This window comes from Penicillium psychrofluorescens (assembly GCF_964197705.1).
Source record: "Penicillium psychrofluorescens genome assembly, chromosome: 4".
NCBI classification, from domain to species: Eukaryota; Fungi; Ascomycota; class Eurotiomycetes; order Eurotiales; family Aspergillaceae; genus Penicillium; species Penicillium psychrofluorescens.
The window spans coordinates 1,121,158-1,144,031 of NC_133442.1; the positions used below are offsets into that span (position 1 = coordinate 1,121,158).

General features: G+C 51.6%; 8 protein-coding genes across 8 annotated transcripts; 3 read left to right on the plus strand and 5 right to left on the minus strand.

The window, feature by feature from the left end:
• Positions 1-3,803: 3,803 nt before the first annotated feature.
• On the minus strand, positions 3,804-5,193 carry PFLUO_LOCUS6150 (uncharacterized protein; the record flags this gene model as incomplete). Its single annotated transcript, XM_073783668.1, has 8 exons — positions 3,804-4,079; positions 4,130-4,347; positions 4,419-4,570; positions 4,632-4,745; positions 4,807-4,823; positions 4,894-4,920; positions 4,983-5,026; positions 5,109-5,193. The coding sequence occupies 8 exons, from the start codon at positions 5,191-5,193 to the stop codon at positions 3,804-3,806; spliced, it is 933 nt and encodes a 310-aa protein (XP_073640199.1).
• A 1,799-nt stretch (positions 5,194-6,992) lies between these two features.
• PFLUO_LOCUS6151 (uncharacterized protein) lies at positions 6,993-9,916 on the minus strand (the record flags this gene model as incomplete). The annotated part of the gene is made up of 11 exons (XM_073783669.1): positions 6,993-7,770; positions 7,827-8,065; positions 8,130-8,427; positions 8,477-8,692; positions 8,742-8,810; positions 8,860-9,038; positions 9,099-9,206; positions 9,275-9,351; positions 9,419-9,526; positions 9,586-9,678; positions 9,739-9,916. 11 exons carry the CDS (start codon positions 9,914-9,916, stop codon positions 6,993-6,995), a joined length of 2,343 nt encoding a protein of 780 aa, XP_073640200.1.
• Positions 9,917-10,820: 904 nt separating this feature from the next.
• PFLUO_LOCUS6152 (uncharacterized protein) lies at positions 10,821-13,202 on the minus strand (the record flags this gene model as incomplete). Its single annotated transcript, XM_073783670.1, has 2 exons — positions 10,821-12,283; positions 12,335-13,202. 2 exons carry the CDS (start codon positions 13,200-13,202, stop codon positions 10,821-10,823), a joined length of 2,331 nt encoding a protein of 776 aa, XP_073640201.1.
• A 632-nt stretch (positions 13,203-13,834) lies between these two features.
• On the minus strand, positions 13,835-15,616 carry PFLUO_LOCUS6153 (uncharacterized protein; the record flags this gene model as incomplete). The annotated part of the gene is made up of 1 exon (XM_073783671.1): positions 13,835-15,616. The coding sequence occupies one exon, from the start codon at positions 15,614-15,616 to the stop codon at positions 13,835-13,837; it is 1,782 nt and encodes a 593-aa protein (XP_073640202.1).
• A 165-nt stretch (positions 15,617-15,781) lies between these two features.
• Positions 15,782-17,332, plus strand: PFLUO_LOCUS6154 (60S ribosomal subunit assembly or modification protein; the record flags this gene model as incomplete). The annotated part of the gene is made up of 1 exon (XM_073783672.1): positions 15,782-17,332. One exon carries the CDS (start codon positions 15,782-15,784, stop codon positions 17,330-17,332), a length of 1,551 nt encoding a protein of 516 aa, XP_073640203.1.
• Positions 17,333-17,702: 370 nt separating this feature from the next.
• PFLUO_LOCUS6155 (uncharacterized protein) lies at positions 17,703-18,021 on the minus strand (the record flags this gene model as incomplete). The annotated part of the gene is made up of 2 exons (XM_073783673.1): positions 17,703-17,871; positions 17,924-18,021. 2 exons carry the CDS (start codon positions 18,019-18,021, stop codon positions 17,703-17,705), a joined length of 267 nt encoding a protein of 88 aa, XP_073640204.1.
• Positions 18,022-18,297: 276 nt separating this feature from the next.
• On the plus strand, positions 18,298-19,832 carry PFLUO_LOCUS6156 (CCR4-NOT core DEDD RNase subunit; the record flags this gene model as incomplete). Its single annotated transcript, XM_073783674.1, has 2 exons — positions 18,298-18,771; positions 18,840-19,832. 2 exons carry the CDS (start codon positions 18,298-18,300, stop codon positions 19,830-19,832), a joined length of 1,467 nt encoding a protein of 488 aa, XP_073640205.1.
• Positions 19,833-20,639: 807 nt separating this feature from the next.
• Positions 20,640-22,823, plus strand: PFLUO_LOCUS6157 (peroxisomal copper amine oxidase; the record flags this gene model as incomplete). Its single annotated transcript, XM_073783675.1, has 3 exons — positions 20,640-21,093; positions 21,148-22,398; positions 22,477-22,823. The coding sequence occupies 3 exons, from the start codon at positions 20,640-20,642 to the stop codon at positions 22,821-22,823; spliced, it is 2,052 nt and encodes a 683-aa protein (XP_073640206.1).
• Between the last annotated feature and the right edge of the window lie 51 nt (positions 22,824-22,874).

Below are 22,874 nucleotides of genomic sequence, written 5' to 3' on the forward strand. Positions count from 1 at the left end.
TTATGCAGAGGATGGGTAGGGATGCCTTGGGCCTATTGTGGAGCTACCCTGCAGCGCTCTCGGCAAAAAGATCATGGATTGCCAAGTTCAATCGCCTCCACATGGTGCTTGATTTAGTGACAGGGTTGAAATACGCTCACTCTTATTACTTAATTCATAGGGATACCACATTGTCCAATCTGATGCAGCAGATTCCCACCCCGGCAACTGGTTATTATCGATTTCAGATCATTGATTGGGATACAGCGACGAACGTTGATCAGGAAACTTTGTGGGATACGAAAGGCAGTCCACGTTATATGGCTCCAGGTAAGACTGAGAGCCTCAGCTACTATAGATGATACGGAACTCACACTCACAAAACCTTAGAGGTGGCCAAGCAGCAGAATCGAAGATGGCCTTATGGATCTGATGTTTACTCAGCTGGAATATGCTTACTATTCGCTGTTCAACCGCACCTGCTAAGCCCTCAGTATACCTCCATCGTGGAAGGCATTCATTACGCATATTTTACTCCAGAGGGGATCAAAGATTACCTGGCAACACATCTGCAATGGAACAGAGACCAGTATCCAGATGTTCTCAATCTGTTGTCCAAAGTGCTCTGTGGACCACAGGCAGGACGCATCACAATGGCGGACTTTGAGACGTCGCTCCTTGACTTGATGAAAAATCCCTCTTATAACGGCGATCTTCCATTGATACGTCGCCGTTAGGCTTGGGTGAAGGGAATCATTCTCAAATTTGCAGATCCTTCCGCCTTCCTACTTTGCGATCATAGTTATGTACGTGACTGCCCTGAGCATGATAAATGAGTCTGGGCCTAATTGTCGTTACGAAATCCACTAATTGAGAGTGTGGTGAGTGATTGGTTCTGTATCAAATCTCAAATCAAAAGTGTAGATTTGCTGAGTAAGAAATAGGGGCGAAATTCCCAATGTCATTTGCTGAACCAAGAGTCTGTTGTGTACGCGGTGACCTGCCTTTTTGACAAAACAGGCTGTATGTCATGGGGCTGAATGACTCACAATGATTCATATTGGTATAATCAACTAATGAAAAACCTTCAATCCGGCTACCCATCTAAATTAAGGCTCTTAGAATTTAAACCCCATGTTTCCCTTTGGTGGGTATTTGAAATCTGTTGGCTAGTTGGCATTCGGGATGGCAGAGAATTCGAATCACGCTATCGTCTTTGGCGCGTCAGGTCTAATTGGGTGGTCTCTAGTGGACCAGCTCTTAGGTTCTTACCCATACGCTAGCTCTTTCTCCAAGATTACTGCCGTTACGAACCGCCCGCTCACATTGTTCGACTCCTATTGGCCTAAACCGGACCATCGGTGCGACCTGCAGCTTGTCTCCGGCATCGACCTTCGTCATGGCGATGGCACCACATTAGCAGATTCTTTGCTGCAAAATGTCAAGGATATTCGAACAGTCACCCACATCTATTATTTGGGTATGTCAGTTATAATACTACTTCACCGTTCAAAAATTGACATTTGAAAGTGTTTACCGCAATTGATGACGATATCGAAGAAGTTGCGACCAACCGGCGTATGTTTCAGAATGTCATCGAGGCGCACAACTTGATCAGCCCCAGCCTGCAGTTTGTGGTATTTCCTGGCGGAACGAGAGTAAATACCTCGAGGAGCTATATTAAGATGGTATGCTAACATTTCAGGGGTATGGCATCTATAGCCCTGGTGGAACGTTCACACCCCCGTTGACAGAAAATATGGTGCAACATCTCCCAATCGACTACGCAAAGACTGTCGTATATCCGGCCTACCGTGAGATTCTTAGCGCAGCGAGTACAGGAAAGAATTGGACTTGGTGTGAAGTCTGCCCGGATGCAATTGTGAGTCTGTCTATCCCGCATCAGAGCGTAACTAATCCATTTAAGATCGGCTTCACACCAAACGGTTCCCAGTTCAGCTTAGCACTGCACTGGGCTCAGTATCTTTCTCTATACGCCTATAACCATGGCGTTGGTCCGGGTGGGCGTGTCAGCCAATCAAATGCCGTTGATATACCCTTCCCTGGCAATGCCGCCGGCGCCAATTCCTTGTTCTCTCCGGTGTCCAGCAAGACCATCGCCCGCTTCATGATATACGCCTCAATGCACCCTAAGACATGCGGCCAGGGCCAACTGTTCAATATTGCTGATAGCGAAATTCCATGCAAATATGGTGAGATTTGGCCTCAGCTCGCGAGATGGTTCGGCCTTGTCGGAGTGGGACCCACAGAGAACTCGCAAGCCCAAAAGAACACTCTGAAAGTTGGCGAACTTCCCCAGACCACACCCACCATGACACCCGGAGAGTATGTCGCGGAACAGAAAAACACATTCGCTGAATGTGGTCGCTTGAATGCTGTCAACGGAGGCGTTGGTGCCGGGAGTCGGCAATTGGACAGCGTGGGATACTGGCTAACTTTCGACCGACAAATGAGCTTAACGAAGTTAAGAGAGACAGGTTTTGAGGGTGATAGAGAGCCGATTCAAGGCTGGCTAGAGAGCTTTGAAATGTTTCGAAAGGCTGGTTTGATAATTTAGCTTCTCAATTGTACATGATAATCAGACGCTATTAATTTCAAATCGGTGCTGAAGGCTAGAAACGGTGTTGTAGACAAGAAATCCAGTTTTGTTAATTGTTAGCATTGGCAAAAGGCTGTCTTCACGCCTGCAGCATACAAATGCCAGCGGTTCTCCCAACTAACCAGGTGAGCGTTTCAGCTGCTTACCCTCAAACTGCATATCTTCAAACAAGACTGGTAAACGAAAAAGAGCGTTTAATTTTATTGGTTCTCTAATATTACAAACCCGATCTCTTCCTAATTTCCACCTCTGCCCCTGCATCGCTCAACATTTCAAACCGAATGTCCATGACCTTATGCTAGTTGCTTCAATATCAAGGGGTCGTGGTATGTAGTTTTTATGTATTCCAAAAGACTGGGGGTTTCGTGAGATCCCGACGACCGTATGGCCCCTACGGATCAGCTCGACTGAAAGATACTAGCCTCCAAAGCCAGCATAACCGATAATACCAACGAGTTGGCTGTTCTTTGGTTTGGACATGTCGTATATCTCTCGGGTAATAAATTCAAACTAGACATCTTTGCATATGAGCAGGCCTCGTTCTTTTTTGTATCTAGTTGACTCTGTATGCGCTTGCCTTTGTTGATAGATGTTTCACAATTTGTCACGAATGCATGGATCTCCTCGCAAATATGCCACATAGACCTGCTACGCTATGTTGCCTAGCCCACAGGGGTATAATGGCGGGAAGCAAGGGTCGTAGAAATATCCGTAAAGACTATGAAAGGTATCCGACTCCGCATAGAAAATGTTGAATCTCGATCTCAATATCGAATCTTCTCTAATTCGGCTGCGTCACTTTGCTTCCAGGGATGTTCCTGTTCCACAGACAATATAAGAGCTTCCTGCACGGGACTCCGGGCCTTAATTTCACATTGGAACGGTGCTGGATGACTGATGACGCCTGGCTCAAATTTTGGATTGATGATCTCCACTCCCTCTTGCGTGGCCTTGCTAATGTTAAATACCGTGAGAGACTGTGCCACGCTCAGGTAGACAGTATTGTCTGCCAGGAACCGACCGGGGCAGATGCGGCGCCCGAATCCGAAGACGAGATCGTGGGGATCTAGCGCAGGATTGTCACCCAGAAAACGCTCTGGCCTGAATGTCATCGGATCAGGATAAACCTCTGGATCATGCATCATGGCCATTTTGCTGATTGTCAGAGGTTGAAATCCCAGAGTCAAGCATAGTAGTATAGAGCTTACCAGATATTAGGCATGATGAGGGATCCCTTAGGAATAAAATATTGACCCCAGAAATCATCAGCGGTTGACATATGCGGAATAGCCATTGGCGCCACTGGATGCCAACGAAGAACCTCTTTCACTATAGCTCCGATATAAGGCAATATTGCGCGGTCTGCTATCTTTGGAAGCCGGCTGGGTCCCAACACGCGATCGATTTCTTCTTGCGCCTTTTGTTGCACCCCTGGAAATAGAGCCATTGCGAGGAAGAAACATTCAATAGAAGAAACAGTCTGATTCACGTTAGTAAATTAGTAACAGAAAAATCATGAAGGTGTCTTACTGTATCTGCGCCGCCCGTGTAGAGAGACGCAGCAGTCCATTTTGCGACTTCATCCTCCTCTGATCCTCTTGCGGGGACTCCAGTTCGAAATATATCGGCAAGGTATGAGGGCCTGTACTGGCCGCTCTCCACTTGTGCTCGCACAAAGGCGTACGGTCTCTCTGAAAGACTCAATAGATCTTTCTTCCAACCCTCCGCGGTCCGTTTGAACCCAGCACCTGGAAACCAAGTAGGGATATATCTCACTGTTTGTGTTACTGGCCGTCCATTCAGAATAGGCATTACTTACAGATGGGTATTATATCCACTAGCCAGGTCCCTGGCGTCGCAGCTTGTACACCATGTTCTAGTGCTTCGTTTGCACTATGGACTAAGGGATCCCGTTTGAATGGCTCGATCTTATAGCCGTAAGCAATCTGGAGAATGATGGCTCCCGCCTCCCTAGTGAGATGTATCAGAATTTCATATTCATTTGAGAATCTATACGTGCTAGATCGCTTACGTCTGAATATGCTGCGCAAGCCTGAGTGGATCTTGAAGCACTCGTAGCAGAAACCGATGAGCTTCAACCTCTTGCAGAGAATCAAATTGCGCTACCGTCGACTCCGGGCCAAAACTTGATTGTATAGCCTTTCGATAGGCTCTAAATCTTTTGGTATAGCCTTGGAACGCAAGACCTTCTCCCCATCCGACCCTGGTCGTAAAGACAAGTTACATTAGTTCGCACTTTTCCCCTTATGCTTGCAGAGGAACTTGAAACTCACATTTCTGACGCAAACACCATCCTGGGCCTTGAAGAATGAATTGCAGAGCCCCGTGTCAGTAGATCGACGGCTATTTTTGCGTCACTCACAATGACGAAGGTTTGTCCCAAGACTGTGATAGAACTGATTGGTCCTGGACGCATGTCAGTATGTCTTCATTGCAGACAGCGCCATTTAATATAGCCAAAACATTTGTTGTAAATTAGCCAGCTTACCATAGAGTGTTTTGTGTTTCAGCCAGTGCACCCAATCTTGCACACCCTTGGGTGGCAGATCCATGATGTTACCCACAATGGGCATTGGGTGGGGGCCTGGTGGCAGCCGGTTGCGTGCTCTTTTGCGAATTGATTGAGAAAAGGCATAAAGAGCCAGTATTCCAAGTGTTACGCTCAGTAGACTGATGAAATACATGATGAAAGCGAGAGTGACAGAACAGTAAGAGGAGTGTGAGCAGGTATAGCCAGAGAAATCGAAAGGGAGGCGGCTGACCTGGCTTTTCTGCGGCGCGAGATACGCCGTTTTATGTCAGGGTAAATCTCCCACTAGTAATTTACTATCGACCATCTGCCGCATCCTGATCACGTCGCGTAGAAGCTAGCGTCCAGCGCAATCTCCACATTACGGCAATTTTTTTCCGCTTTCTGCCCTTATAAATATCAGACAGGATAGATAGACAGAATAACATCGTTCTCATCATTGTCAAATAAAACTACCAGGTAGATTTACTAGTGAGTACGCGAATCTCGCACTTCAAAATTATTTGATGGAAGTACCATTACAGTACTAAGTATAGACCACAGACTATTTTCCAGGCTTGCAGGAGGTCCGCACACCCATATACTATTCCCTTGGTGCCTTTTGAACCTGTCTGCCCTATCTGGTGCCACGTAAGCTGCATGTGCGTTGCTCTAGATATGTCCAAGTGCCTTCAAAGCGCAGCCAATGATGAGGCCGATTTTTACCGATTATTCAAGGCTAACGCGATTGGGTTTGCTCTATCAGCCTGTAGTCTGAGGCGGGGAAATGGTCGGGACCTTTTAGGAACATACATCTCACCGGGATTGACTGTTCGAATGCCGGAATCAAGCCGCTGTACTTAGCACCGTGCTCGCCGGACCCAAACTCGATCGAACATTCCTTTGCATAGTTAAAGGGGTTTGCCAGAATTAATTGGCAGAAGCCCGCAGGCCGAAATTTTAGAAATTCCCTTGAATGGGGGAGTAGATGTCGTGGGGGCTCCGTAAAAGGTCATTTTCGACATGCAGGCGTTGAGGTTAAAGGATTATGAGGAGAAATATACTCCCCGTACAGCAAACTTTCTATTTGTTTTGAACAAGTATCAGCTCGAAATTAATATGCACATAAATGTTTCTTTTTACAGGCTGATATATCGGTAGTCAAACATAGAATTGGAAATGGAATTTTTTAGATGCGTTATGCCGTGGTCAGCTTCTGACAGAGTAATGGATATCGAAATTAAGGTTCGTCGGAAATAAGGTTCGAGAAACAATTGAAGAAATAACGTTGACGTGAGGAAGCTCCAACGGCCCCTCTTCCATGACGATCCGAACCTTCTACATACCTGAAATGCAAGGCCCAATTAGATTGCATATCCACCATCTATTACCCTTAAATAGTTAATCGTAGGTGCTTGATTGTTGTTCTGATTCAAAACTACTAATTTTGAGGACTGTGACCACCTTGTTTACCTTTCCTTCCTGAGCCTTGGCAGAACGAGGGGCAGCATGGCATATGGGTCAGGGTGGCGAGGTAACTTCTCCTGATCCTTGGAAGGAAGGATTCGGCGCTTTCTTTGAAAAGAGAAACCCTGAGTTCAAGGCTACGCTAGAGGAGGATGCGCCGCCAATTTTTCCGTGGTGGTCTGAAGTAGACGCTGGAAATAGGCCTAGGGCTGAGAAGCCGAAGCTGTAAATATCGTGGGACAATCACATGCACCACCGTGATTTAACAACTCTCGCCTTGTTGGATAGCAATCGATCGTGGAATGCGTACTTCATCTTTTATTTACTATCTGCACTTCAAATTTTCAAAATCAGCAGGACCAACCAGATGGAGTGCCCACTCCACTCCAAGCCCAATCACCGCACCGTAAACGTGGTATTGCCTCGAATATCCGCTGAACTGCTGCCGACCAAAACGGTAAAAGAACCAGGCTCGACAACATATTTCATGCGACTATTCCAAAGCCCCAAATCCTCAACCGGAATGGGAATCTTCACATTCACAGTCTTCCCAGCTGGAATGACCACCTTCTCAAAGCCCTTGAGCTGGCGGTTTGGAACAACCACAGTAGCAATGTCATCAGAGACGTACACTTGCACAACCTCGGTACCATCGCGATGCGGGTCAGTGTTAGTAACTTCAAGACTGACAGTAACGGTATCCGACGCAGAGACCGTGCTACGATCCACGCTAACATTGCCGTACTCAAAGTTCACGTAACTCTTCCCGTAACCAAACTCATACCAGGGAATTGGGCTTCCAAAGACATACTGGTGACCGAAGGAGAGCGTCCCGTTGGGGTATTCGACGCCCGAGTCTGTGATCTGACGACCTGAGTTCAGGTAGTCATAAAAGACCGGAATGTCGCCGACATATCGTGGAAAGCCCATGGATAGCTTTCCAGAAGGGTTGTAGTCGCCAAACAGAACTTCCGCGAGCGCATTTCCCCCTTCTTCAGATGGGTAGAACTGTTGCACCAGGGCCTGGGTCGTGTTGGAAAGCCATACCTCTGTGATGGGCTTGCCGCTGGAGAGAACAACGACAGTCGGGACGCCGGTGTCGACAATGGCTTTAATAAGGGGTGCTTGGGCACCAACTAAAGACAGGTCATCTTCGTCAACGTGCTCGCCAGTCCTGGTTTGAGATTCCAGTTAATCTACAGTATTGTCACAAAATTCAGCTCAACTCACGTCGCATTGAGTCCCTCCCACAGTTGGACTTGATCTCGCGACCACGTTCCAACCACAACGACAGCCACGTCGGACTTCTTTGCAGCTTCAATTGCCTCTGGGAAACCGGTCTGGTCATTGCTCCACCGCTCACATCCTTGCGCGTAGTGGATCTGGGCCTTGTCGCCGACGGCGTTTCTGATACCATCCAAAGGAGTGACGCCGTGCCATTGGCTCTCATAGACAACATAGTCACCATACTAACGAAGTATTAGTGAGACAACTTCCCGGTAAGTGATATGGGAAGAGACACAATCGACTGACATTCATGTATCCGTATGCCATAGGCCCAATGACGGCAATGTTACCTGACTTTTTCAACGGAAGCGTCTCATTATGATTCTCCAGCAGGATAATAGACTCCTTATCCAGATCCCTTGCAAGCTGTTTGGCTTCGGGGCCGTTCAGAATGTTGGCCCACTCGCTCTGTGGTGCGATAGTATACGGATCTTCAAACAGACCCATCTCGAACTTGGTTCGGAGGAGTCTGGACACAGCGGTGTCCACGAGGTCAACGCTGAGTTTTCCGGACTTGACCATCTCCGGAATCTTCTGAAAATTGCTACGTCACTGTCAGCTTATCCTAGACTGTCCTTTTGTGTCGCACTTACAATGAACCACCTCCCATCTCAACATCAGTTCCTGCATCCAGAAGCTGCGTAGTAACGGCTTCCATGTCAAGGGGGCTGCTCTGGCAGAGCTTGAAATACAGGCACAGTCTATCACTTCCACCGGCGTCAGTCATGACGAAGTAGTCGTAACCCCATTCGTTTCTCAGGATTTCCGTGATGGTGAGGTGGTTGGCGGCAGCCGGGATTCCATCATAACTAGAAAAAGTCAGCATGAGATACAGCCAGTCTTTCTCAAAATACGTACGATGAATAGGCAGCCATAACACCCCAAGCACCGCCATCGATAATAGCTCTCTTAAATGACGGCAGCCATCTAGAATAAACATTAGTACCAAAAATCCAGCAAAGCCCGACCAACGTACGTCGTCCGCAGTTCTCTCTCGCCGCCATGTACCGGTCCGGTATTGAGTCCTTGCTCTGGATTGCTGTATGCAGCGAAATGCTTGACCGTTGCGGCGACCTTCTTGCTCTGGATGCCTTTCACGTAACTATATCCTATTTCTCCAGCGAGATAGGCATCCTCTGAGAAAGTTTCTTCGACCTGCGACTCTTTCTTAGCTGTGTGCTCAGCATCAGACCACGCATTGTATCGCTATCATACCCGACCATAACGGGGCTCGCGAGCCAAGTCAACAATAGGCGCAAATAGCTGATTGGCACCCAGTGCGCGGGCTTGTTGGCCGATGGTCTCTCCCATCTTTTGGACGAGCTACAGGTATAGCATGTTAGATGATTTCTACGCTGCAAGTGCATGTTCCCAACAGAACAATTACTTACTTCCCTGTTCCAAGAGGAGCCGTATGCAATAGGCGAGTTGAAGATCGTCGCATTGCCAATCAGGAAGCCGTGGATACCTACCCGCGACGAATTGATCAGTTTAGTTATAGAAGCCAACTTAATCTTTTCCATAAAAATACTTACCCTCAGTCTGGACCAACGCAGGAATACCCAGTGTAGTGTTCTGCAGGAGATAATCCTGACCTCTCTTGATATTCTCGGCAAGTAATTTCCAGGACACAGGGTATCCGACTGTCAATAGAGTCAGGCATGAACACCTCTCACATATCTAGCTTGAAACTGATTCATACCGTAGAACATGCCCGCCTTCTCGGCCATATTTGCTTCGAGGCCGGAGTAGTTAAACGCCCCGGTATCTTGATTCATCCAGTTGGTGATATCTCCTGCAAGAAAGAGAAGATCAGTATTCGAGACAGTGACAGATAAAAGAAAAAATAGCGCACCCTGCATCAATTGAGCCATCTTATCCTCGGTAGTCATTCGGCCCAGCAGGTCCTTCACTCTCTCATCCACGGGTGCCTTCGCATTCTTATAGAGGGGAGTGCTAGAACCGCCATGACCAGCGACCAGTGCAGCAAAGAGCTGCCCAAGCAACAGCCCGTTGGCAAACAGATTGACCATCGCAGACAGAAATTGTTCCTGTGTTCTTAGTGTTAAATCTATGTGACTAGCTAACTAGCCATGAGGTCAGAGAGTGGAAGTGGAGGAAAAGCGAGCGCGGTCCTGCATATTAAATATGCACGTTTTCCGCCAGCCCATCTGGTCTATCACTCGGCCTGCATATCTGCGGGGGAATCCAATGCAAGCGAAGCTTGTCGGAAACACACTGTGATTGCGCCGCCACCAAACGGAATGGGGGGCAAATTTCGATCTGTGTCAGTCTCGTAAGTAAATTATACCTCGGAGGTGAGGCCGCAGTAGTACACGGCATTTGCGTCTAATGAGAGACCGCGTGTGTGTTGAGCTTAGCTTTGGCTTCCGGGGCTAGGACTATAAAGAGACGGAGCAAGTCTCCGCCCCGTCTGACGCATGGATTAGTCTCTGTTGTTTGTGCGAGGCTAATGATCCGATATCCCGGATTGGAGGGGGCAATCTCGCGGCTAAATTCAAGGACCAGCCAGCGGGGGCTCCGGCAGACATGAGGAGATATGCTCTTTGCTCTTTTTTCCACCTATTAGGGTTTCGTTCAAAACCCCCGCCGGAATTCAAGTCTAGAGTGGAGTAAACGGATTTAATTCAGTGCCCCAAACGTCTGCAACTGTCAGGATTGTTATGCCTATCGGTGGAGGAAAAATCTTTTAAACTATCGAAATCATATGTATTAAAAGATATAGTGGCATAGCATGTACCCGCAGAATGCAATGATGCCAATTATCAGTAAAACTAGATACTTCTGAACAAAAAGAAAAAGGCCCCGCGAAAGAAGAATTGAGAGAGGTGTACAAGAGTACGAATAAGTGAGTATGTATAGCTCGAGTGACCCAGCCACTCTCCCATTGTTGCTATAGTATACGTTCCGGTGCGATTATTGCCGTGCCTCGGCCTGAGAGCCAGTATCACCGGGTCCATTATCGCCATTTGCTGGAGTCGGTGCCCCTTGCAATACAGCAGTACTTTCGGTGCTTTTGTCGGCATCAGTCTTGCGTAGAGTGCCGCCCAACCATGCAAGTCCACCACTCATAGAGTCACTGAGACTGCGAACACGAGTGGCCTCCTCTTGTGCGCTCTGAGTTGGCAAGGCGTAGATCTCGGTCGCGAGGGCTGGCGTAGAGGATCGTCCGACCTCTGCAGGGGCAGCAGCCAGACTCGTGGCAGACTGAAGTCGCGCAGTGGCAATCGTAGCCGGGGTGTCGTGACCATCGCCGCCGGCAACACCAGGGCCATCGTCCCCATCCTGATAGCGAGCGAGCCCATCTCTGAATTCCCCGTCCAGTTGTCTCCGGCGTTCTAGTTTCCGTTTGGTGCGATTCTTGATTGATTGAGTTCCCTCGCCTCGCCGGAGAGATTCTGCAACTACAGCACTGAAACCAGCAGAGAGTGTGGGGAGAAAGGGTCCGGGAGAGAAACGACTTGAGATGGAATTGCGCAGTGTGTGTCGTGTAGGTGTCTCAGCACTTGTATGGCTCCGAACAGGAATATGAGGCTGGTCCACGGTGGTTGGAGTAGAGGCTCGCCGACCCTCGTTCAGCGGCGAGGTTTCTTCCACGCCGGGGGCTGGTGGGAAACGCAGCTGGACCGTTGAGCTCGGAGCCACTTCGCTGGACTGCCCTGGAGGAGTAGCGGGCCGTTCGGTACCCACAGGATGTTCATTGCGGTCAGCCCAAGGATTGGACATGTGAGATGGAGGCCGCAATGGTGACGGGTGATCAGAGGATGGAGCGGATAGTGGTGACTCGGCGGTGAGAGAACCACCAGGAGAAGACGTAACAACGGAAATGGCCGCTTTGGGAGTGGATTGCCCGCCATTGATTCCTTCAATGCCTTGGCTCAACAAGGATCCTGAAGTTGACCGACCACGCTGTGTTTCGGGCGCTGTCCGCAACAGCTGTTGACCTGGAGGAGACAAGTCGACTCTGTCCTGGTACCTTTCACCATGCAGCAGGCCGATAGCTTCTTCCTCGTCTTCTGAAGAGTAGGATGACGCATCGTCGCCCCGGACTCGGCCGCTTGTAATAAAATACACCCCCAAGAAGGTCAACAGACAGCCCCCGACAAACTTTACTGCACGCGTAGCTGGAATCGACTCGAAATCACGATAGAGCACTGCACTACCGATGATTACCGAAAGCGTAAAGAGCACAAATTGGGTCGGAATCACTTGAGTGGAATCGAAGCGCTGCAGAGCACGATTGATGTAGCGGATCTGCATCAAGGCACTAAAGACGAGGACGAACACGAGGAGGTAAGTGATCGGGAAGGTGATGACATGCCACAAGGTAAAGGACAATAATGAGGCAACGCCTTTAGTAGACAACGCTGTATATCCACCTATTGCAAGTCAGTACTAGAGGCAAAAAGGAAAAAGACATAAACACTTACCAAACAAGGCAACAAGCCCAATATCAATCAGAATGGACCTTGGACCATACGTGCCACTCGCCCACATAAGACCGATGATCAAAACGACCGACAATCCGAGATAGAGCAGAAATTCCCAGCGCGTGATCATGACCCAAATCTCATGAGGGCCGATTTTCTCCTCGGACGATTTGGCGCTGAGCACAACCACCACTGCTCCAGCAACAGCGACAAGAACGCCCCAGAAGTCACGCTGACGAAACTTCTCTTTGAGCAAACACGGCGCGATGATACAGTTGGAGATCAGGGCCACCACCCCGAGCGGCGACACGATCGATGCCGGCGCAAAGCCGTACGCCAGGAAGTTGCCCGTCTCGCCCAAACACATCAGCACCAGTCCCGCCCACCAGCAAGGGGACCGTAGGTAGCTCTTCTTGCTATCTGTGCGCGCGGTCTTTTTGTCTCCTGGGCGAGCAGTTCCATCTGACGTGAACGACTCGCGTTGACGATCCCGAGAGCGCGAGGTCCCATCTGTATCTTCGGCAGTCTCTCCCTCCTCATCACGGTACTCCTCGAAATGCTCCCTCGATCTTCCACTCTGTATCTCAGCAGTCCCATATGGACCTGCCGACCCCGAGCCCGTATGTGACTGTCTCCCGGCAGCCTCCTTCTGCGTATTATCGTGTTCCCACTCCCTCGTAATGCGGATATGGGCGTAGCGCTGGATATTGAGAGCCAAGGAGATCAGGACGTTTCCGATCAAGGCAGTCACAATACCGATCAGCGATGACCAGTGGTGTATTCCTCCAGGTTGGCCGGGTGGCGCGACAGTCGCAGGAATCAGAGTCGCGAGCCAGCCAGCTACCAGAGGCTCCTGTGAAGAGTCCATTGGGGCTAATCAAACGGAGAGCGCCAAATGACTGACTCCCAGGATCAAAGCATCCGCTGGCATTTACCAAGTGATGTCCGCGGTTGCCAAGCACGCAGACAGATAATCAATCTCCCCTGGAGCCTCGCCCCGCACGGTTTGGGGGAGGTCCGACAGTTACAGTCGATGATGGAAATAGGTCCGGATGTATTTGGTCACAATGCGACACGTAGCATGTTGGGTTCAGCTCGAAGAGAGCTTGTCAGACAACCAAGAAGGCGATGTCGAAGTGAAAATGGGCGGAGCTGGGCGGGAGGTGCATCAGTCATCATTTATTGCCTAACCACGCTGCGTTAGTTAACTAGTGACTCAAGTGAACCACACTAGGCTTGCTAACTAAAGTAATAATGCGCCACTGAAACACTAAAATCCGAATGCCCCGTGCGAATCCTCGTGTAGCTTCATTGGAGTGCCAACACGCTCGTCTCGACCGGTCGCGGGTAAACGTCACGGAATATGTAGATCGCAAGGAGGGGAAAGAACACATTTGTACAGATGGTTAGATTGGATGCAAGGGATGCGTGGGGTATCGTGTCTTTTGTTATCAGATAAATGCGCCATTTAGTATACAATTCCAAGTTGTTCATATTAAATCATCGCCGCGCTTTCTTCTTCTCCGGCTCGGGTTCGTCCTCATCGCTAAGCTCGGCATAGATCGCCTTTGGCTGTGTCTCCTGATATGCCTTGGTGAAGATGGGATCTTTCTGCGCCTTTTCCGCGTACTTCAACAGCGCCTCGCGCGGATCTTCATCGCGCATGGAGCTGAGAGGGATATTTTCACGAACGTGCTTTTCATCGGGCGTAGACTTGCCAAACGGAGTCTGTTGTGGAACATGTGGCCGACGGGGATCGCGAGAACGACCCGAGGCTGTCAGACCAACGTTGGGATGGCGGGCAGACCAAGTCGCCGAGCTGTAATGAGGCACACCGTTGGTGCCGACCACCACCGAATCGCCGGAGAGACCCTGGGATATATCAGTGGTGAAGGTCGCGCTGTCGTCCACATGGCGGCGTTTGGGTGCCTTGGACATCACGAGAGCCGCGCCCTTAGTAGACATGGTCGGGTTGTAGAGCACATGGGTCTCGGCATTGGCGGAGCCGGTTAAGATTTGGTTGAGCTTTTCGTGCCATAACACCGAGATCACCGGCGATCCAGGCGTGACGGGAGTGATCAGCTCTGCCTTCAATGTAGCCGGGTTAAGGATATGTAGATGGCCGGTTTCTGAGCCCGTGATGACATTCGCAGATGAAGGGGAGAACTGGATGTTGGATGAAGGGTAACGGGAGGATGTTGAGGGATGTGTGACTGTGGTGATTGGAGTCTTGAACTTCCGGGTATCCCAGAGCTTGATCGTGTCATCTCCGCCCCTGCTGACAACAAGTCGTCCATCAGAGCTGATATCCAAACCGCTGGTCCAAGTATCTCGCGTATGCGCATCTCGTATTTCAGCGCTCGGTCGCGTAAACGGCCCGTTACCACTCCACATAGCCAAACTGCCATCGAGAGCGGCACCAACAAGGACATTCGACCCGCCCTGCTTTGGCGAGCCCCACGCGACGGCAGTCATCTTGGTGCGGCCAGCGGATCCAGCAGCCCGGGACTTGTGCACAATGACTTCCTTCTGCGAGCGGCCTACATTGGCGTCCCAGATGCGCACCGTACTATCTGTCCCGGCAGTAGCGCACAGATTCTCATCCGTGGGGCACCAGGCACCGGTGGTTACTTCCGAGATGTGTCCTTTCGTATGGTGCATATCCCGCAAGTACATGTCCCCTTTCACGAACTCCATCAAGGTTTCACCATCACGACTGAGAACTCGCGGCTGAGCTGTTGCGGGCACCGCCAAGACATAGGCCGGCGAGAGCGGGTTGAATGCAACGTAGTGGACAGCATGGGTATCCTGTACAGCGGCTGTCTTTTTCGCCGAAGGGTCGATGGATTTGAAAGCGCGGATTGTGGAAGGGGTCATTGAAGCAAAATCGTGAAGCTTCAAGGTGCAGTCGATTGAGCCAGTGATTAATCGTGCCCCGGAAGGGTCCAGAGTCATAGTGGTCACCGCGCGCTCATGGGTTTTGAGAACAAGCTCGTGAGACACGGGGAATTCGTCCTCATCATTATCGTCGGAATCGTCAGAGTCATCATCGTCAGAGTCATCATCGTCAGAGTCATCATCGCGGCGCCCTTCTGCCTCGAGAGCGGGATCAGTGGCGGTCAATTCTTTCCTTTCATCCTCGTCCTCTCGCGGTTGCGGCTGCGCGGAGACCTCGGCGCGCTTCGAGCGGTCGATCTGAGAGTCGACGTCAACCGTCTTCTCCTGCTTGCCGAAGCCGGAAGGGAAAAACTGTTTGAATGCTTCCTCGTCGAAGCCGTCCATGGTTGGTTGTCAAGATGAAATCCAGAACGAAGAAAGTCAGACCGATAAGAACAAGCTTGTTTGCACTGTTTGTCTCCGTGGGGGGGTGGATTTCTAATCGACGAAAGAAAAAAGATATTCTTCCTTTCATTCATACCCCATTAATATACATACCACCCCTTAAACATGTCTTCCTCCAATCCTCACGATGAGGAGAGTGACTTCGTCGACGCCGACGAGGCCGAGGAGATTTTCCAGCGCGATGAAGATCAGCCTATGGACTCCGACCCGGACGACGACGAGGACCAGCCCATGACCTACGAGGAGCAGACTTTCCAAAATGACTCCGCTGCACATTTCGACTCGCACAATGACTCCGTCTTCTGCGTGGCCCAACATCCGATCCATCACAACATCGTCATCACTGGTGCCGGCGACGACACAGCCTACATCTTCGACTCGACCCCGGGCCCTCGCCCGGTCCTCCCACAGAGCTATGAGTCGAACCCACAACCGCGAGAGCGAGAGTCACTGAATCCTCTGGCTAAGTTGGACGGACATACCGATACGGTCAATGCAGTCGCTTTCACCGAGCCCACTGGAGAATATGTCGTGACAGCCGGGTTGGACGGCAAGTTGCGGGCATGGCGGGATACCACTTCCCAGACGACCGGAATGGCGTGGGACTTTGTCGCCGAGGCACAGGAGGTGGAGGAGATTAACTGGGTGGCTGTTTGTCCCTACGTCCAGGGCGCAGACGAGAAACGCAATGTCGTTGCTATTGGTGCCAATGATGGCAGCGCATGGGTATTCCGCATCGATCATACGGATGCTACGCAGCCCATTGCCATCATTCAGAGTTTCTTCCAGCACACTGCATCCTGTACGGCTGGTGCGTGGACGCCCGACGGGAACTTGCTAGCGACAGTCTCCGAGGATGGCAGCTTTTATGTCTATGATGTCTTTGGCGCTGCTGCCGCAGCAGGTATCTCTGGATCCCAGGGTACGAACGCTATTGTTGGATTGACTGCGGAGGATCAGCGGTTTGCTGTGGATGGCGGATTGTACTCCGTCGCCGTCTCACCAGGCGGCGGCATTGCGGCCGTGGGTGGTGCCGATGGACACATCAGGGTCGTCGGTCTACCTCGTCTGGCTGCTGCTGCGGCACCGGTACAAAGGGCCAAGGGCAAAGCTGCCCCGGCTTCGCAGGCTACTACGAGTGCCTCTGCGTCGGGCACGATCCTGGCTGCGCTCCAGGCCCAGACCGATGGCATTGAGACTCTTTCCTTCTCCCAGCCACCATTGACTCTTCTCGCTGCCGGGTCCGTGGACGGTTCCATTGCTCTCTACGATGCCGCTCACCGATTTGCCGTCCGCCGGCATATCAAGGAGGCGCACGAAGGCAGTGCCATCGTCAAGGTAGAATTCCTGCAGAGCCGTGCTCCCACCGCTGCTCCGCGCCCGGGTCCTCTTGCCTCTGCCAATGCCGCCCAACCAGGGCGGTCGTATTTGCTCACATCGGCTGGACTGGATGGCGTTGTCCGACGTTGGGATGCGCGCGGTGGTACTGCTGCCGCTGCGCAGGGACTGTTGCAAGAGTGGAAAGGGCACCTGCCTGCTACGGAAAACGAGGATGGCGAACAGGCTGGTGGCATTATGGGATTTGTGCAGGGCCTCGATGGAAAGCGCATTGTCACTGCCGGTGATGATGGCATCGCCTTGGTTTTTGAGGAGTAACGCTTCTCTCTCTGCATTAATGTGTCTGATGATATCATGCTATACTCATAGAGGGGAGGTTATCTTTTGTTAAGAAAAAATATATCGAGGAGCTTAGGAAAGGCCCGTTAGTGTGAAAGAAAAAGAAAACATGTTGTGGTAATTGAACATGGGACTATGTACATCCGAATCAGCCAACCCAAAGCGCCGACGGCTTCTCGTTTGAATATGAGAACAGACTCTCTGACCTGCTCCGACAGACATTCCTCCGATGAGATAACAGACATCCCGTTTCTCGTCTTATAGGGTATCCCGGGTATCCCGCATTCCACTCCGTCGTTCGTCTGTCGGCCAGCAGTTCCTTGCAAATTTCCTCTCCCTCAGGATTTCTCTAGTGGTGGCCCTCGCCATGGTTGTCGCCATGATGGTGGTCGTCCGTCAGGAAAAAGTGTTCATATGTGCAGTACGCCGCGAAAGCGACAGTAGCGATGCCGAAGCCCGGGAACAGGCCCTTGAAGCGGTTGAAGCGGCTGAAGGGACCGTAATACCGCCATGCCTCACTGGAAACTTGTTAGCATCCGATCATACCACCCATAGAGCAACCAATCGTACTTGCGAACCCAGGGATCGCGCTTGGCGAAGGCGGAGGATGGGGAGGCCGCGGCCTTGAATTGGGCCATGTCGAAGCCGGTGGGGTTGCGGGCAGGCATTATGGATAGACTGCCTGTGTCAGGAGGGGCGAAATAAAAATCAAACGAGATCAAAGCCCTCGGACGGGAACAATTGGGGTGACTGGGGTTGTAGTTAGCTGGGAGGTTGCGGGAAAGAGAGGAAGAGAGAGCGAGATCTGTGCTGGGGCAGAACGGAGGCGCTAAACCCAACTCGGCGAGCCAGAGCTGCCCGCCTTTCGAAGACCGAAAACTGACCATGAATCCCATCTTCACCCTAACCTCAAACACATCCACTCACTTCCTCGTTCACCACAAATGCCTCCTCCTGTCGGCAGATACGGGCCCTCGGCTCTAGGTGCCCCCTATGCTCTACAACAGCATGTCCAGTCCCAACACCACCCCGCCCACGCCCCATCCGCCAACTCGGCGCTTCCTCCCCCTTCGCTCGGTGGCCACCCTGGTTTTGCAGGAAACCCAAATACCAACATCAATCCCTTCACCCTGTCCGGCGCGGGCCTCGCGAACGGAATGTCCGTTGCCGGATTCGCCGGTGCCGGCGCATCTGATGGTGGTGGAACTGGGCTGGCGAGCCATGCGGCGCAGATGGGGTTTGCGCGTGGGGCACAGATGCAACAACAGCAGCTGCACCAGGCTCATGATGGCCGGTTGGCATTAGAGACGAAAGCGGGCGCGGTCAAGACGCGGATACGGGATGTGTGGAAGCACAACTTGGCTCATGAGATGGCGGTGTTGCGGCAGTTGGTGGATAAGTATCCCTATATCAGCATGGTAAGCAGCCAACATCTTTTCCAAATATTGACGTATGAATACGACTCTGGTACTGATTGCGGTTTTAGGATACCGAGTTCCCAGGGATCGTTGCGCGACCGATTGGGTCATTCACGAACAAAGCAGACTACCACTACCAGACACTCCGATGCAACGTCGACCTCCTCAAAATGATCCAACTGGGAATTACACTCTTCAACTCCGAAGGAGAGGTGCCGCCAGCTACCGGGGCAGACTCCAACGGACAACCTTTTAGCAATGCCATGGTCCCTGCGCCGTGCACCTGGCAATTCAATTTCCGATTCTCGCTGGAAGGGGATATGTATGCGCAGGAATCAACGGCAATGCTCGCCAAGTCCGGTATTGACTTTTCCATGCATGAGAAGAACGGCATCGACCCCTTCGAGTTTGGCTCCCTTCTGATCAGCTCGGGTCTGGTACTGGTGGACGACGTCAACTGGGTCTCCTTCCACTCCGGATACGACTTTGGCTACTTGATGAAGATCATGCTCTGCTCCCCCTTACCAGAAAACGAAGAGGAGTTCCATAAGCTTCTTAACATCTTTTTCCCATCGCTATATGACATAAAGTACCTCATGAAACACGCTGGCCGCAACCAAGCAGTCAACGACTCTCCTTTGACCCCAGCAGCTGCCCAGATCCTTACCAACCTGGGGCAAAAATCTGGTCTGCAAGATGTTGCAGACGAGCTCGGCGTCAAACGCGTCGGGATTGCTCATCAGGCCGGGTCAGACTCGCTCGTCACTGGCGAGATCTACTGGAAGATGCGGCAGCTGGTCTTCAATGGGTCCATCGACGAGAGCAAATACTCCGGCCAGATCTGGGGGCTGAATGGCCAGATGCCCGCGATGACCCACCACATGCCTCACCAGACCCCGAATCTCAATGGAGCCACCATCTACTCTGCCGCTGGCACTCCCGGCACCCCGAACACAGGCCACCATGCCGGTGGAGCTCACACCCCCCAGCACCATGGGGCAGGCTTCGGGGCTGTGACCCCCGGCGGATCAATGGGGGCCTTCCAGATGGGCAAGATCTGAGTTTAAAAACAACCGAATTGGGGATTGATTGATACGATATGATTGCATGTACATAAGCCCAGGGGAAATCTGGTTCTGGTTTTCTTCAATCTCCGGCATTGCTTTTCTTCTTGTCGCGTCGCATGGGCTTCTTTTTTATTCTCTTCGCTGGCACATATGTCTGCGTCTGGAGGGAGGTGTTGCGCCGGAAGGGTGTACGGCGTTCTCTTCTTTTTCTCTTTTCTTCTGATCTGGCTGGTATCTGAGTTCATGTCTGGGGGCGTTTTCACTTCGTCTCTCTACCAGTTGTCGTTCTTCTAACATGGTCATCTCGACTACTACGTTTGCTCTCCTTGGGGTTGCAGGTAGATTGGTGGGAGCGTGTGTTTTTCTAGTTAATAATGTACAGTTCATGTGCTTTATACCATCATCTCTTCCATTTCTGTCAAGCTCGCAAAACACCCTATATTTTGGGAACTGTAGTCCGAGTCCGTAGTTCATCGTGACAAATGGAAGAACATGAACAATGATTGCCGCAAAGGAGCATCTAGTTGCTCCTTTGGGCTTCCACGCTATGCCCGATCGGGTCAACGGATCCGGCCTCCGCAATGCTTGATCTAATCGCTACGTTTCGAGATAACCACGTTGATCCGACTGGGAGCTTAAATACTCGTAGGCGTTCCCTACAGGAAAACATCAAGACAGTTAAAGTGATCGAGTGACTTCCTTTGTGCATTTGGGTTGGTGGTTACACGCTCTCAACCACTTGAAACACGACACTCCAACGATATATACTTGCGATAAGAGACCAGCGCACTACGGAACGGAATGGTTCTCGACCGGCTCCAGCAGTTGACCTACCAGGTCAGCGCGACGGCGCCGCCCGCGCACCCCTTCGACCCTCTGTCAACGGTCGAGATCGATGCAGCCGTCGCTATCATTCGCAAGGAGCATGGGCGGCTCAACTTCAATGCGGTCACATTGTACGAGCCTCGCAAGGCCGAGATGATGGCCTGGCTGGCAGACCCGAAGCATACCCCCCGGCCCGCTAGAGCAGCAGATGTTGTTGCCATCGCTCCGGGCGGCCAGGTGTACGACGGCATGGTGGACCTCGACCAGAAGAAGGTTGTTAAGTGGCAGCACACGCCAGACGTGCAGCCTCTTATTACGATGGAGGATCTCCAAGAGGTCGAACATGTTGTGCGCAAGGACCCGAAGGTTATTGAGCAGTGCGCTATTATTGGTATCCCCAAGGAGGATATGCACAAAGTATACTGTGACCGTAAGTTGCTTGGAGCTGCTCTTGTGATGACCAAGTGCTAATCCTAAATCCCAGCATGGACCATTGGATATGATGAGCGATTTGGAGCCGGTGTTCGCCTGCAGCAGGCCCTAATGTACTACCGGCCACATGTCGATGACTCCCAGTACACCTACCCGCTGGACTTCTGCCCCATCTTCAACTCCGAGACAAAGCAGATCGTCCACATCGATGTGCCTCCCGTGCGCAGACCCATCAACAAGGCCCCGCCCAACAATTATTACCCGGCTGCAATTGAGAAAGAAGGCGGCTTCCGCAATGACATCAAGCCCATCCACATCACCCAGCCCGAGGGCGTCTCGTTCCAGGTCAAGGGCCGTACCATCGAGTGGCAGAACTGGGGCATCCACGTGGGATTCAACTACCGGGAGGGAATTGTACTGAACAACATCACATTCAACGATAAGGGCAATGTCCGGCCCGTCTTCTATCGGCTTTCGCTGGCGGAGATGGTCGTTCCCTACGGCAACCCGGAGCATCCGCATCAGCGCAAGCATGCCTTTGATCTGGGCGAGTACGGCGGCGGATACATGACGAACAGCCTGTCCCTGGGCTGTGACTGCAAGGGAGCTATCCACTACATGGATGCGGCGTTTGTCAACCGCGCCGGCGCGAGCACGACCATCAAAAACGCCATCTGCATCCACGAGGAAGACGCGGGAATTTTGTTCAAACACACAGACTTCCGGGACGACTCCGTGGTCGTAACTCGCGGCCGCAAGCTCATCATCTCCCACATCTTCACCGCGGCCAACTACGAGTACTGCGTGTACTGGATTTTCCACCAGGATGGAACGGTCCAGCTCGAGATCAAGCTGACTGGTATCCTGAACACGTACGCTTTGAATCCGGGCGAGGATACAAAGGGCTGGGGCACGGAAGTGTACCCAGGTGTCAACGCGCATAACCACCAGCATCTGTTTTGTCTGCGGGTTGATCCCAACATTGATGGACCCAATAATACCGTCTTCCAAGTAGACGCCGTCCAGGGGCCTGGAGAGGTCGGAAGTGCAGAGAATAAGTATGGAAATGCCTTCTACGCCAAAAAGACAAAGTTCTCCACCCCTCTGGAGGCCATGTCGGACTACGATGGCTCGACGAGCCGTACTTGGGATATCGCCAATACGTCCAAGTTGAACCCGCACAGCAAGAAGCCCGTCACCTATAAGCTGGTCAGCCGTGATGTGCCTCCATTGCTCCCGAAGGCGGGAGGATTGGTCTGGAAGCGTGCCGGCTTCGCACGACATGCCGTCCATGTAACAAAGTGTAAGTTTCTCTCTTTCCCTCCTGCCTGTGTTCCCCTGATAAACGATAAAAAGAATGCAACTAACAAAGTACCCCTAGACTCGGACGACCAAATCCACCCGGCCGGCCGCCACGTCCCCCAAACGTCCGGCGAGCCCTCGCAAGGCCTACCGGCCTGGATCGAAGCCGCGGGCAAAGACTGCTCGATTGACAACACCGACGTCGTTCTGTGGCATACTTTCGGCTTAACCCATTTCCCCGCACCGGAAGATTACCCCGTCATGCCCGCTGAACCCATGACACTCCTTTTGCGGCCGCGAAATTTCTTCGACCGCAATCCCGTCCTCGATGTGCCGCCTAGCTATGCGCGTTCTCCGTCTCAGTTGGCTGCCGGGGCTAATGCATGTGCTTGTAAGAAGAGTGATGGGTCCAGCGTTCAGGTTTAATCTGTTAAATCTGTGGGATTGGTAGTGGGGTTATGTACAGTGAGCTACTAC